This window comes from Diceros bicornis, chromosome 39 (genome assembly GCF_020826845.1).
Source record: "Diceros bicornis minor isolate mBicDic1 chromosome 39, mDicBic1.mat.cur, whole genome shotgun sequence".
NCBI classification, from domain to species: Eukaryota; Metazoa; Chordata; class Mammalia; order Perissodactyla; family Rhinocerotidae; genus Diceros; species Diceros bicornis.
In genome coordinates, this window is record NC_080778.1 from 11,574,462 (window position 1) to 11,589,478 (window position 15,017).

Consider the following 15,017-nt stretch of genomic DNA (forward strand, 5'->3'; position numbering starts at 1 on the left):
ATTTCATGGTGCTTTTCTCCCCGTCCCCTCCGGGAGTGAAGCCAGCCGACATAACCAACGGGCAATCACTGGCTTCATCAACGGGTGCGAAAGGAAACCGGCGCCAGGCACATGGTGGGGCCGGCTCCTAAGTCAACCCCCTCGGATCGTCGCGAATCTGTAACGTGTGCCGGCGGAGCGCGGGGCATGAAAGGCCAGAGCCGGCTCTCCACGGACAGACCCCTCGGCGAACGCGCAGATGGGAGACCCCCGAGGAGGGGCTGCGGGCCGCCGTGCGCACTGGGCCCGGCCAGAAGTGCTCTCTGGCGTCGCCGGCGTCACTTCATTCAAACAAGCCACCCCCCATTCCTCCATCTCCCCGCGCACGACCCCCACGCCCCGGCTGTCCCCGCGCCGCTGGGGACCGGTCACCTCGGGGAAGGGAGGTGCCCATTTTTCTAAGTCTCAGCAGAGGCAGTCGCTCCGTCCTCTGGGCGTCCCTCCCCGCGGGCAGGAGACGAGGGCGCGCTGCGGGGTCGCGGCCCGGGCCCCTGGGCGGCGCCGCACTCACCGAGCGTGGCCACGGTGCCGGCCTCGAAGAGCAGGCAGTCCCCGCGGCCGCGCGCCTCCAGCAGGACGCTGCTGTCCCCCGCCGCCTCCAGCCGCCCGAGCAGCCGCAGCCCCTTGCTCAGAGCCATGGGCGCGGGCCGCGTCCGCCCGAGGGCGCACAGCCCGCCACGGCTCCGCGCGCGCCGCTCCCGCAACTTCCAGGACTTTCACTTTGGCCCCCGCTCCGGGCGGGCGCAGGCTCCTCCCCGGCCGCCTCCCCGCCCTCGCCGCGCCGCCCCGGGCAGGTGAGCGCGCCTCCCGCCTCCCGGCTCCCGGCCCCGCTCCGCGACGGCGCCGCGCTCCCCCCAGCGGCGAGGCGGCTGCAGCCCGGCCGGGGCGCGGCTCCCAGGGCGCACGGGGAGGCCCGGCGTCGGCTCCGCGCGCCCCGGGCTCGCTCGGGGCTCCTCCAGGAAGTCCCCCCGGCGGCGGGCGGCAGCCAGGAGGAGGATTCCACACATTCCTGGGCGCGGAGGAGGATGCCGGCCGCGGGGGGCCCTAATGAGCCTGAAAACGCAACAGGACGCCCGCGGCCTTATATGGGCAGCCCGGGCCTGGCCGGCGGCGGGGCCGGCAACCTCCCTCCCCAGTCCGGCCCGGGGCGCTGCGCCTCCCACCCTCTCTGCTTCTGCGACCCTGGGCAGTCACTTCGACTCTGTGCCTCAGTTGCCCTGCGGGGAAAGCGGGATTAATAACTGGACCAACTTCCTAAGGTTGCGATGAACATCGAGTTAATTCGCGTGAAGGGCTAGTGAGTGCCGGGTGAGTGGAAAGTGTCCCATAAATGTTGCCATTTACTGGCTTTCTGTACGTGAGGGTATCGCCGTCCACTCTCCACACCAGGCAGAATTTTGGTGTGTTTGGTGGCATCAAAGGTGTGTTGTCTCGGAGAGAACTGAGACCATGACCTCTAGACCTGCCACTGACCATGCGACCTTGACATCTCTGAGCCTGCTGTCCTCACCTGTCTAATGGTGACGGACCTGTCTCACCGGCTTACAGGCTGGGTGCGGGGTCAGAGGAGTTAAGGGCTGAAGCTTGGAAATAATGAGCAGGGGCAGCTGTGAGATGCTGGTGGGTGCCGGAGCGAGGGATGCTCTCCCCCTCTCCCTGACTGTGTCTTTCCCCCTCCAACTTGCAATCCGTCCTCCCACTCTGCTGAGTATGGTCCTCGACTTAAGGGCAGATACTACAATAAGCTAGGTCATACTCGAGGTCTAGGGACACCAGCTTATATCCGTCATCGTCCATCGGAGTATGTGGAGTATGTGCCAGGATGACCTCGCAGTAAGGGGAGGCAGGGCCCTTCTTGGCACTGGGCTCTAGCCCGGATGTCAGGACTGGTCTGCAGGGGAGGGAGGAGGGGCATCCAGGCTTACCTGGAATCTCCCTTTGGGTGGGTTTGGAGGTTTCATTTCCTTCTCCTATAATGGGTATGTGTGCATGGCCCCAGAGACCTCCATCAGGGTGTTTCCATCAGGCCCCCAAGCCGACCTGGTTCCCCTCTCTCACCTGGTTCTGCTCACAGTGAGAAGGAGAAGACTATGAGTCAAGGCGTCTGTCTCCTAGGCATGTTCCAGAAGGAGCAGAGCCCCCAGTGCCAAGCAGGACACTGTGATGCCTTTGCACACATTCAGGAATGACCAGAAATGACTTTCCATCCTGTGGACAACCTCCTAAGTGATGATTTGGGGAATAAAGTAAGTGTGAACAACCAGCAGAGATCATCTCATTCTTGAGCCTTCTGCCCCCTGGCTCATAAATTCAACTATGATGTGGGAGATAGCCCAGCTATGATGCTCATAAGCTGTCCAAACAGTTTCTTTCACTGTCAAATGGAGATGTTACCTCCTCATGAGAACAGCATGTGCACTAAATGAGGCAGAGTAGCCTTTAGCCCACTTCTCCTTTCCTTTTTTTTTTTTGGTAAGGAAGACTAGCCCTGAGGTAACATCTGTTGCCAATCCTCCTCTTTTTGTTGAGGAAGATTGGCTCTGGGCTAACATCCGTGCCCATCTTCCTCTACTTTATATGTGGGTTGCCTGCCACAGCCTGGTGTGATAAGCGGTGGGTAGGTCCGTGCCCAGGATCCAGGCCTGCGAACCCCTGGCCACTGAAGCAGAGCACGTGAGCTTAACCACTAGGCCACCGGGCTGGCCCCTCTCCTTTCCTTTTCAACTTGAAGCTCACTTCTTCCAGGAAGCCTTCCTGGAATGCTGAGGTTCCAGATAATAGCGTTTATAGACACTCAGATTCATGGATGTACACTTCAGCTCTCATGTGCTCGTTTGTTGCTTGGGAAGTGGTTTTATATTTCTTCTCTTAGCCCTGTTTCACAAATTAGGTAGTAAGATCTTAGGGAGGGGACCAGGTCCTTTATCTTATCTCTCCCCCTCTTCCCTCACATCGCATAACTTAAAGCTCTGCCCAGTGGCATGCTGTACATATTTTAGAAATTTCCCTACAGTCAAGACCAGCACTTAAGCTTTACAGCTTATAGAATCTATGACACTGTCAACTGTAAGATGAACCACTATTTTATGTAACACCGAGAAAGAAGAAATGCTGCCAATTAAACTATTTAATTAAATTGTGAGCTGTGCCCTAATTTGGCAATGTTATAATGTGCATCTTAGACTCAGTGAACTACGGTGGCTTTTCCCCTGTCTCTGAGAATTGGCTGAATGAGCCAAGAGCCTGCTGGGTTTTCGTCGCTGCCCAGTGGTTTGGAGTGGGACGGTCAACATGGGCAGCAGAGGAAGAACCATCCTTATATACACACTGCCCTGATAGGCAGAGGGTCACCGGGTGCTGGCACGGTTAGCAGATGGAGAAAGTAACAGATCTTGAGACATTCAGGAAGCAAGTTCGGCTCTGCTACCTAAACCATGAGTGGCACCTGGGAAAACAAGTGGACCCCCCCATCTGGGTGGGGCAAGTTAGGGCACATCCCACTCCTGAGACATAGGCCTCCTGGAGGGCCTGTGATGGGAAGGAGGTAAGGGAGGAAGGAAAGACATCTCCATCAGCCTAGAGTAGATCCTGCAAGAAATCCGACTTGGTGTGGGAAGTCAGTCTGGCCCTGGGGAGCCGGGGAGCCCAGCGAGTTGTCAAAGCAGGGAGAGATAGAGGAGAGAGCTTTGGAATAAATGAAAGGCTGTATTCGGTGCCTGACTGCATGAGAGGCAAAAAGGAGGGTGGGGGGTCCAAAAGGAGCCAGCGTTTAGAGAATGGGACAGCGGAGGCACCATCGACAGAGACAGGAGCACTGGGTGTGGGAGCTGGTGTGACCAGAGACAGGAACTGGGTGTGGCCAAGTGGGTCTGGTTCCGGTGGTGCCGAGTTTGAGATGAGGAGGGCAACCCAGAGGGAAAGGCCAGAAATGGAGAGGCGGCTGTGAGGGAGCTGCTCTCTGGAGGAGAGTGGAGCCAGGCCGGAGAAGGCTGCTGTCTGAGCCTGGGAGGGGCAGGAGGAAAAGATGAGAAAGAAGCAGCCTGAGAGACGGGAGAAGCCAAGGGTGTGGCCACCCAGAGCTCTGGGAAGCAGGGAGTGGTCAGTGGTTTGAAAACCTCAGAGAGGTCTCTAAGAACCTTGGTTGGCTGGAGAGAAGGTAGTGGTGACCTTTGAGCGGGCAGTTTTATTAGAGGGTTGGGCAAAGAAGTCGGCTTGCAAAGAATTCAGGAAGAAATGCAGGCAGTAAGTGTCATCTGCCAGCTCTACCGGCCTGGCTGGGAGAAACACAAAATAAAAATGATGGCAGGCAGAGGGGACAGCAGGGACCTTTCCAAGACGGGCCAAGCCTGCACATGTCGGAAGGTGAGCAGCAAAAGAATGGAGAAGGAGAATTAAAGATGCTTCGTGGAAAGAAAGTGTCCTGTCTCTAGAGATGAGAAAGGCCCCCAAACACAGGTGGTAGGATCAGCTCTTCAAAGGGAGGAGACGCTCATGGGAGGGCTGGCGTGGAGACAGCAGTGAGGAGGCAAAGGGTGCCTGCTGAGAAGGGGGAGGAGGAGGTGGTGCCATCTTTCTGGAGGCCTGGCCCTTGGTGAATTCCCAATAAGCAAAAAAGAGTGGGAATGGGAATTGAGGAGAGTGGAAAAGACCCAGAAAATTTGCTGGTGCAGGGTATCTAGAAGTTGTATTCAACATCCCTGGGGCCTGAGAAGGTAATGGAATCCTCGGGCTGGGGGCAGCGTTGGCCTATCGTCTCTCTGGTCTCAATCCTGTGGGCTCTGCCTCAGAAATACACCCAGGGTCTGACCCCTGTTGGCTTCCCATTGTTTTAGGTTTGGTGCCCTGTGACATAGACTCTGAGCAGGGGATTTGCCTGCAGGAGGTATACTGGGTGGGTGGGTGGGGCTCTCAGGCCCAACGCCCCTTGGGAGGGAGAGTGAAGAAGTTGAACTGGGATGCAGGCCCTGCGGGATCCCTTGGTATGTCCAGAGTGAGGTGGCCCCGGAGGTGTTCTGAATACATCGACCAGTCTTTGCCTCCAGGGAAGGTATAACCTTGGTGCAGGCAGCTCCCTTCAGCCAGGAGCAGCGTTCCAGCTCTGGGAGAATGACCGCCTCCTTCCACCGTAGCACCCCTGCACGTGCTGTCCCACCTGCCCCAAAACTGTGAACCTGGAACAAGTCACCCTCCCCGCTGGCCCCGTCAGCAGCCATCCTCAGCAGAAGCCCGTCTCCGCTGTGAGCCACGGCCCTGCGTGCCCTGGCCCCTTCCTCCTGACACCATCTGTGGCTGTGCTCTGCTTTGTTGAGCCCGGGCACATCCCTCTGGCTGCTCTTCCTCACGTGTGCCAGGAGCCCCTCTCCGGCCTTTGCACTTGGAAAGCTGTTCCCCTGCACATCTCTGTGGCTGGTGCTCTCACTCTTTCAGGGGTGTTAAAAAATTGTCTTCCTAGTGAGGCCTTCCTGAGCCTCCCTCCACCCACCTAACCCCCTGTTACAGGCTGAATTGTGTCCCTCCCCCCAACAATTCATATGTTGAAGCCCTAACCCCCAGCACCTCAGCAGGTGACTATAATCAGAGATAGGGCCTTTACAGAGGTGGTTAAGCTAAAATGGGGTCCCATGGGTGGGCCCCCATCCAATATGACTGGTGTCCTTATAAGAAGAGGAGATCAGGGCACAGACACACACAGAGGGTGACCATGTGAGCACACAGGGAGAGGATGGCCATCTGTAAGCCAAGGAGAGAGGCTCAGAAGAAACCAAACTTGCAGACACCTTGATCTTGGACTTCCAGCCTCCAGAACTGTGAGAAAATAAGTGTCTGTTATTTAGGCCCCTGGCTCTCTGGTCCCTTGTTATGGCAGCGGAGCTGACTAATACACTCTGCAACATTCCTATCTCCCTCTCTGCCTTATTTTTCTCCTTAGCACGTCTCCCTCTCTAGTATCTAATAAACAGTTTGCTTATTTATCCTGTCTGTCATCTACCTCCCACTGCAACATAAGCTCCCGGAGCAGGGTTTCTGATTTGTTGTGGGCACATCCCCAGAGCCTGGAATGGTGCCTGACACGTGATGGGCCTCCAGAAGTACATGTCCAGGGAAGAAATGAGTCTCCTTAGTACCATCTAGTCTTGCAGGAGTGGAGGATTCACAGCTTCTTTGGTTGTCCGTTGCAGTGATGCTTACCTGACCGATGGGTTTATTGAACAAATATTTACTGAGCACCTACTGTATACCAAGCATTGTTCTAGATGCAGGAGATATAGCCGCACACAAACCGGACAGAAGTCCCTGACACAGAGGGGACACCAATACACACACAATGCATACCATGCTAGGTGGCGACCGTGCTGTGTGGACAAGAGAGCAGGGAAGACACAGAGGGTGCCAGATGGGGGAGGGAACAGTTTTAAATAGGGGTCAGCAAAGGCCTCGTTGAGAAGTGACGATAGAGTCAGGAATGGAAGAAATCAAGGGAAGGAGCCGCATTGGTATCTAAGGGAAGGGCATTCCTGGCGCCAGGAACAACCAGTGCAAAACCTTAAGGAGAGAGAGGTCCTGGACAAAAGGAGGTGAGGGGACATGGGCCCGATGCTCTGGGCCACAGTGAGGACTTTGGCTTTTGCTCTGAGTGAGGGGGACAGAGCGGTGACATGCTCAGATGAGGTTTTCATCGGATCATCCTAACTGCTGAGTTGAAACTTGAGTGCAGGGACAGAGGGAGGGAGAGAATGAGACGAGAGAGGGCCACCTATGGGGTCACTGGTGGTCTCCGACGAGGGTGATGAGAGTGGGGAGGAGAGAAACGGTTGGATTCTGGGTAGGTTTTGAGGGGTGAACCACAGGATTTGCTGTTAGAGTAGATGTGGGATATGAGAAAAAGACAGGAGTTTGGACGACTCCATGATTTTGGACAACTTCATGATTTTGACCAGAGCAAATGGAAGGATGGAATTGCCATCCGCTGAGATGGACACTGCTGTCAGAGGAGCAGGCGGCTGGGGCGAGGGAGGCAGTTTGGACATGTTAACTTTGAGATGCCTATTAAAAACCCAGGTGGATGGGCCGGCCCGGTGGCGCAGTGGTTAAGGGCACGCGCTCCGCTTTGGCGGCCTGGGGTTTGCAGGTTCGGATCCCAGGAGCGCACTGACACACTGCTTGTCGAGCCATGCTGTGGTGGCGTCCCATATAAAGTGGAGGAAGATGGGCACGGATGTTAGCCCAGGGCCAATCTTCCTCAGCAAAAAAAGAGGAGGATTGGCAACAGATGTTAGCTCAGGGCTGCTCTTCTTCTTCTTCAAAAAAAAGTGCAGGTGGAGGTGTCAAGTGGGCAGTAGGTTACGTGAGTCTGGAGTCCAAGGGTGAGGTTGGGGCAGAGATGTAAATATGGAGGTTATCAGCATGTTGATGGTATTTAAAGCCTTAGGCCTGGAGGGCTAAGTGTTGGTCAGATAGGGAAGCTCCAGTCCTGAGCCCAGGGTGCTCTGACCTGTGGCGCTGAGTGGGAGAAGGAGGCCCACGAGGTGGGTGGACAACCGGCAGTTACAGTGTCCTGGAATCCAAGGGAAGTAGCTCAAGGAGCAGGTGGCACTCAACGATGGCAAAGGCTATGATGGGTACAGTAGGATGAGGACTGGTCCCTTGGATTCAGCCACGTGGAGGTCACGGCTGCTCCTTATGAGAGCAATTTCAGAGGACAGGAAGGGGTACAAGTAGTTCGTTCTTTCTTTCTTTTTTTTTTTTTTGGTGAGGAAGATTGGCCCTGAGCTAACATCTGTGCCCATGTTCCTCTATTTTGTATGTGGGACACTGCCACAGCATGGCTTCATGAGCAATGTGTAGCCCCGGGCCTGGGATCCGAACCTGCAAACCCTGGGCTGCCGAAGCGGAGCGCACGAACTTAACTGCTACACCACCAGGCCAGCACCAAGTAGTTCTTTTTTACTGCCCATTTCTTCTTGCTTGACCCTCTGTATACCCGAGGATTTAGTCATCGACCTCAGATTATTAAAAGCATGCACTGAACTTGGAGACAGTGATTCTCACCCCTTTAGCTTCTCCTGGTGAAACACTCTGGGTTCCTGCGAACACTCCTTGTGCCTCCTCTTCTCCGTCGCTCCAATTACACTTGCCGTTTTTCTTGGACTGGCTTCCCCTTCCCCACTTCTGAAAATGCGGTGGACACACTGGACACAATTCTCTAACGAGGCTCTGACTCATGTGGAGCATAATTAAGGTGATGGTACATAAGATTTTCTGGGTTCATGTCAATTTCATGTACGTTTGTACTTTCCTTAAAAGGGATTCATTAAACGTACAACTAATTATGACTTAAATTTTATACCTTAATAAGAGTTTTCATCTAAATACGAATCAGAAAATATCCTTTTGTCAGACCACATGCCCCTTTTCTGGGGTCAGAAAAATATGATCACAATAAGTATTCTGGCAAACTAAATCAACCCATCAGCAAATAATGTGTTTCTTGAGTCTCTATGTGTACTGACTGGCTGGCTTTCAATGATTTCTAGCCCTAATCTTTAAATAAAGTTTCAGTTTTTCAAAGTACTTTTTATATACAGTTTTCATCAGATATTAACAACACTGTGAATATTTAAGGCAAAAAACCAATATTCTGAACTCATTAATTAATGAATTCATTCATTCACCCAGACTGCGACCTCCCATGAATTTGCTTAGTGGCTTTCCTCTCCCTTCACTCGGAATCCTTAACGTCGCTGGAGAAATTGCATAACCTTGGGGACAGGTGTCATTTTTCTAAACAATAATTATTTAATATTATCAGATATTTGGTTAGTGTTCACGTGTCCAATCGTCTCATAAATGTCGTAAGTCACTTTCCACAATTTGTGTGAATCACACAAATAATGCTTACACGACGTGACTAATGTGTCTCTCAAGCTCCTTTTAATGTATACGTTTCCCTTCCATTTCTTTTTTTCCTTTGCAATTTATTTGTTGAAAAAACTAGGTTGCATGCCCAGCAGGCCTCCACGGACTGGATTTTTCTGAGTGTGTCCCTGTGATGTCCTGTAGCGTGTTCCTTTGGCCTCTCTATTATCTGTAGCTCGGTGGTTGAATACCGAGGCTCCAGAAGATTCTGTTTCATGGCTGGGGGTGTGTTCTTCCCATCAGGAAGCATCTGTCTGATTGTTCCTCTTTGTCATGTAGCAGCCATTGATCATCAATGCCACACTCCCTGCAAAAGCTTTATGTTCTATTCTACCATTTATTCTCCATTTAGTAGCTAAAATTCTTCTCTAAACAGAAAATTCCCATCTACTATTTTTTATTCAATGATAACATAAAATAGGTAGAATAGGATTCTTTTCCTTTACTAACTAGCGTTCAAAATAATGAGTGAACTGGTCCATTAACACCCTCCACCGGTGACCAATTAGTTTAGTTTTTTTTTCACTTTCATTAGGAACTCATATTTGAGTTTAAACATATTTGATGTGTTTCAGTCCACTGCAGCCTTAGCCTTACTGATGCCCCAAATGTTCCCTCTTCAGCCAGTGGGAGCCTTTTCCAGTTGGCTCCTGGGTCCTCTTCACAGGACCCCAGTGGTCTCTGATGGGATCCTTGCCTTCTGGTATGACAGTGTCAGGTTCATCTTGTACATTTTATACTCCTAAGACCTGGGATCAATCATTTCTCCAAGAAGCCCTGGTTCTTTTTGGTAGAAAAAGGAATCTCGAGACCACAGCTGGTGGCTATGACACCTAGAATTCCAACCTCATGATCTCAGGACTCAACTGCCTGTTAATCCGGGACAGTTTTATAGTTCAGCCCGTTTTCTTCAAGACAATTATGTCAACCTTTTCCTCCTTCCTCACACATCCTATCCCCTCCACCCTCACTCGCAGCAGTTTACCTGGCCTCATAGAACTTCCCAGAAAAGAACTCCCTCACCTGCCATCACTGCATCTTGTGCATCGTCTTCTTCCCTGCGGTGATGGGGAGGACCACTCCCTCCCTCCCTCTACGCTTCCCTCCATGTGTCTGACCCCGTCCATCTTCCCTCACCACTTTGCTCCTTCCCTTGTCCCCACTGTCCCTCGTCACGCTCCCTCCACCCCTCATCCCCTCTCCTGTGGCCCTTCTCAGAGATCATGAACTTAAAATAAAGCCAGTCTGCTGGATTGTAGGTTTCTTCCAGCACTGTTCAGGGGTGTTGGAAGCGAGCTGGAGATGTCCATCTCCAGCGCTGACTATCAATTCTACATCAAACTAGGTGAACCTGGCCTGGGCCCCCTCTCTTCTTGTCCGCTGTGACCACCTGTCGCTGGACTCTGGCAGTAACTGGCCTCTTGCGTCCTTTCCTCGCCACATAGCATGCAGGGTGAGTCATGTCACCCCCTCGCCACAGCTTCCAACAGCACTTGGGTGTGGGCCCCCCTCCTGCTCCTGTTGTCTTCCCATCCACCCCCGTCTACTCTCCCCTCACCCCCGAATTCCAGGCATGCCGCCCTCACTTGGTCCCATGAGCCACTTGAGCCCATCTCAAGATGCCAGGATGAACCATCGTCCACCAGTGGGGTCCTTCTCAGTTTTCTTTCTTCAGCCTACATGTGACCCCAAGTATGTGGGATCCGACCACCTGTTTTCCCACCACGTTCCCCTATCTTTTCATTCTTTGAATTCTTCACTCATCTGTGCTTTACCTGGTCACCTTCACTCAGAATCATGTTGGAGGTGAATGCAAGGACTGCAGCCTGGCAGGCTGGGTCTGAGGCCTGGATCTACTCTTCCCACGCTGGGCCACTCTGAGCAATTTACTTAACTTCTCGATGCCTCAGATTCCTCATCTTTCATATGGAGGAGCTGTGGAATTAAGTACATTTGGTGTTTGTAAAGTGGCCCGTGGTGGGCACTGTGTAGGTGTAAGCCGTCACCACGTGTGTCCCCCATGTCCCGCTGGCTCTGTGAAGCCAGCGCCACATGTGTATAGTGACTGTTGGACACTCAGCGCCTGGCATTCAACGAGTCCTCGTTGAGTGAAGGAATGAAGGCCATGTGAACACCGCCTTGGAGCTGGCTGGGAAACTGAGCCTCTGAAGTAGACGCTGGGCCAACGCAGCTCAGATGATTCACGCTGTTGTCTTTCATTCCCAGAGTCTAGAATCCAAACACCGATGCACAAGGAACCAACAACACAAGAGAAAAACTGAGTAGCTCAGTCACTGGAGAAGGAGGAGGCTGGCTCTGCATTCTCTGTTGTAGGCCCACAGCCAGGAACAGAGGGCTGCCCGTCAGTGAGCTGACATTGACCAGTTCCTTTCTGGTCCTCTGGTGTCAGAAACAGCTGTGCGTCTTGGCCACCGTCCACCCACTGTGGGTAGGAAGAGCCACGTGGTGCAGGTGAGGTCTGAAGTCACTGGGCTCAGCGCTCAGGAACAGCTTGCCTGGCTCTGTGGCTTTATGCTGGGGGATGGCTGTTGGGTAGAGTTAATAGGAGGGGGTGTTTGGTAGTTCATTTATTATTTTTTTGTAGAAAAGGAATGTGAGGCACTGATCTATCTGTATTTGTCCACACACACACACACACACACACACACACACACCCTCACACACACACAGACGACTGGACTTATGACCTCGGGTTGAGATAACTGAGTGTAGACTCTTGTTAGCTTTTCAGAATGTACCTCAAACAGCAGAACCTTCAAGACTGGGACCCTCAGAGGACGGCACCAGAGCTGGCCCAAGGGCCGGGGCCTCCCCGACACCAGGTAAACCTCCCCCATCAGCGTGTGCCTGGCAGCCTGGCTGCTCTGGGTCCCACTCAGATGGTGGTGTGCTCAGCAAGCTCCAGAGGCCCAGTGATTCAGAGCCCCATGTGTTTGCGTGGCGCCTGCACTCTCTGCCCGAGGTCCCCAGGTGCCTCCCTTGCCCCTGGTGTATCACTGAAAGTCAACAATTGGTTAGATGGGATGATACAGAGTTTGTGTGGGCACCTGTGGGCCCTGGAGGCCAGGTGAGCTTCATTCACGTCTGTGATCAAGACTGAGGCCCACACACAGCATGCCAGCTGCCAGTTGAGCCTCGGGCCCCCAACCAGCATCACAGCTGGAAAAACAACCCAAGCACACCTCTCACAGGTGGGAGGCCTTTCACTTGCCAAGAACAGCTGGGGTCTGCTTGTCCATTGTTAGTCCAATTCCACACTCAGGGAGAACCCGCTGGGCAGGACGAGTGTTCAGACTGGAATCTGGCTGCTCGGTCATTGCCCACTGAAGCAGCTCCGACAATGAAGGTCTGTCTCCCGCAGCCCTGTGCCCCAGGATGTGAGCTGGGAAAATAGACCTGGGGTCGGGAGAAAGCCCCTCCTCCCTGGCATTCCCTGCACAAGAGGAAGAACAGGCCTCCCGAACATGCTCTCATTTCAGGGGTGGGCAGGCCTGTTTCCTTTCTATCCTTAACCTTTCTCCAGAAATACCCCTTTTCTGATTGGGTTGCAAGATCCATAGACAGAGAAAATGTCGTGAAGTATTTTATAACAAGGCCTGTACATCGTCACTCCAGAGAGCAGAGAAAAAAGTTACAGGGGGTGACCAAAAGACCTTTCTAGCAATTAGAGATGGGCTGTGGTAAATAAAAAGCTGCCTTGTGTAGAAGAAAGCTCCCCATCCCTGGAGGGATGCAGACAGATGCTGAGGACTGGCCCCATCCTGTGGGTATGTGAGAAAGGAGAAACTTTCTTTATGTTTCTATTTTTTTTAAATGTTTTTTACTTATATCAAAGTAACATATGTACACTTTTTTTTTTTTTTGCTGGGAAAGATTTGCCCTGAGCTAACATCTGTTGCCAATCTTTCTCTTTTTCTTTTTCCTCCCCAAAGCCCCAGTACATAGTTGTGTATTCTAGTTGTAAGTCCTTCTAGTTCTTCTATGTGAGCCACCGCCACAGCATGGCTACTGACAGATGAGTGGTGTGGTTCCACACCTGGGGAACTGAACCTGGGCTGCCAAAGTGGAGAGCACCGAATTTTAACCACCAGGCCATCAGGGCTGGCTCTATTTGTTTTTTGTATATTTCAAAACTTTCATAATATAAATTTTTAAAGGAATTAAAAATAAGATATAAATTTAAAATAAAATATAAATTTTATAAATAAAACATAAAATCTAAAATAAACTATGCTTTCTACTTTTCTGTACATTTAAAAATTATTGAAATATAAATTTTTAAAAATTTGCTCTTAAAATTTTCTTCATCATATAGTTAGTTTTGAAAAGTAAAGTGAAACTGTGGATTACTATATGGAGAAGGAATATTTTGATTAATATTAATTTAGTTAAATCTTCCTGTAATAACATAGCCAGTGTACCAGAGGTGTTTTGGAATGCTTTGGCTGTAAGTAATAGAAAACTCAACTATAAAAGTCTTAAATAAACAAGAAGTCTCAAGGTAAGCCACCCACAGATGGGGTAGCAGCTCAGCAAAGTCATCAAAGACCCAGGCAAGCTCTTTCTTTCTGTTGCATCATTCTTAGCATGTTGGCTTGTTGTCTCATGACCACAAAATGGCTGCTTCCGTTCCAGGCATAACACCGATATTTGAGGTAGAAAGAAGAAAGGAATCCATGCCAGCTGTATCTGTCTCTTTTATAAGAAAAAGACAAAAACTTCTCCAGAAGCCCCCAACAAATTTCCACTTAAGACTCGTAGAAAGGACAGGAATTATTTCTGATTTGTTCATGAGAACACTGAAGCCCTGATAGGACTTGTTATTAGACACAGTCCTCCAAACTTCTCACCCAGTGTTTTTTTCTGTTGGCTACACTGCCTCTCTGATTTCATATTTTATCTATTTGAGAGAACTTGTTTTTCCACTGTGTTGCTGACAAATTCAGCAGAGTAAAGTGGTTTTCCCGTTTGCTGACTAATACACAGATCATGGGTATTTTCAGCACAGCTCTAGAAACAGGAGACCAACTTGTCACTGGACCCACGGACATATTTCTACAGCAGTGTGGAATAAAAAGATAGAGTGAAATAAAAACCTGAGAGCAACTGAAAAAATATTACAGCAGTTTTGCAGATCAAGCTATGTGACTTAATCACAAAACAACATGAATCCAAGTAAGACATAAAAAAATGGTAACTACAAAAGGATGTGCCCCAGTTTAGTGAACACAATAAAAAGCAAAAGTGAACTATTAATTCAGGTCACTTGGCTCATATCTGTCTTACGAGTCCTTGCTTCTCTAGCTTCCAAAAGAGGTATTCTGTTTGATTCTCAGTGAGGACGTGGATTTTGTACTATAAAAATGCGCCATAGTTTGTGTTTTTAAGCTTATTTTTACATTAAAAATCTGTGATGACTCCACGCCTGGCTCCATCTAAGCATGGCCACGTGAGCAGAGCATCTTCAGTCGAAGCAGCTGTTTTCAGGCTTGACTCACTCCCTCCCTTCCGACGCCCAGCAGACCACCAGTGGCTTTCACATATTTATTTAGACAATAATATTGATTAGACAGCCAGAATTTTTCACTCTCTTTATATCCAGAAGGATTTGCTCATAATTAGTTAAATAAGCTTTCTCTGGCTCTCAGTGCCAAGATTCATCAGGAGGTGGTGAGTGAGGATGTATATGGAAATCTAAAACTCCACGCCAAGCACACAGGGCAGTCAGCTTCAAAAGAAAACAGAGCTGTTCAGAGGAAAGACTTTCTCTCCCTTCTCCTCAAGCTCCTTTCCATTTCTCCCTTCATTTGGCCAAAGGGTGAGAGTAGATCTTCGCTCAGCCCTCGCTGGCCACAGTTGTTCTGAGCATAAAGAGCCCCGGGCGCTTTCCACAACGACAGCACAGATTGAAATACTGTGTCTCGCTCAGACAGCTGACCTGGGTAATCGGGGGGCAACTTTTGAGGACTCAGTAGAAACTAGCTCCCATGGACTTGTGAAATTATTCATCCTGCCCCCTTCAGGACATTCCTTCAGTTCCA

The 15,017-nt window shown here is 51.0% G+C and overlaps 1 protein-coding gene and 1 long non-coding RNA gene across 4 annotated transcripts in view; one reads left to right on the top strand and one right to left on the bottom strand.

Annotated features, from left to right (window-relative positions):
- SYNJ2 (synaptojanin 2) overlaps nucleotides 1-828 on the bottom strand; it is a 97,109-nt gene extending 96,281 nt beyond the window's left edge. For all 3 annotated transcript variants that reach the window (XM_058534080.1, XM_058534078.1, XM_058534081.1), the window contains exon 1: nucleotides 551-828. In XM_058534080.1, coding sequence (XP_058390063.1) covers nucleotides 551-677 — 127 coding nt within the window. In that variant the 5' untranslated portion in view covers nucleotides 678-828. The remainder of the gene's footprint in view (nucleotides 1-550) is intronic.
- Nucleotides 829-2,051: 1,223 nt separating this feature from the next.
- On the top strand, nucleotides 2,052-11,786 carry LOC131399788 (uncharacterized). Its single transcript, XR_009217227.1, has 3 exons — nucleotides 2,052-2,285; nucleotides 11,182-11,427; nucleotides 11,700-11,786. It is a non-coding gene; the product is annotated as an uncharacterized LOC131399788 (long non-coding RNA).
- Nucleotides 11,787-15,017: the final 3,231 nt, after the last annotated feature.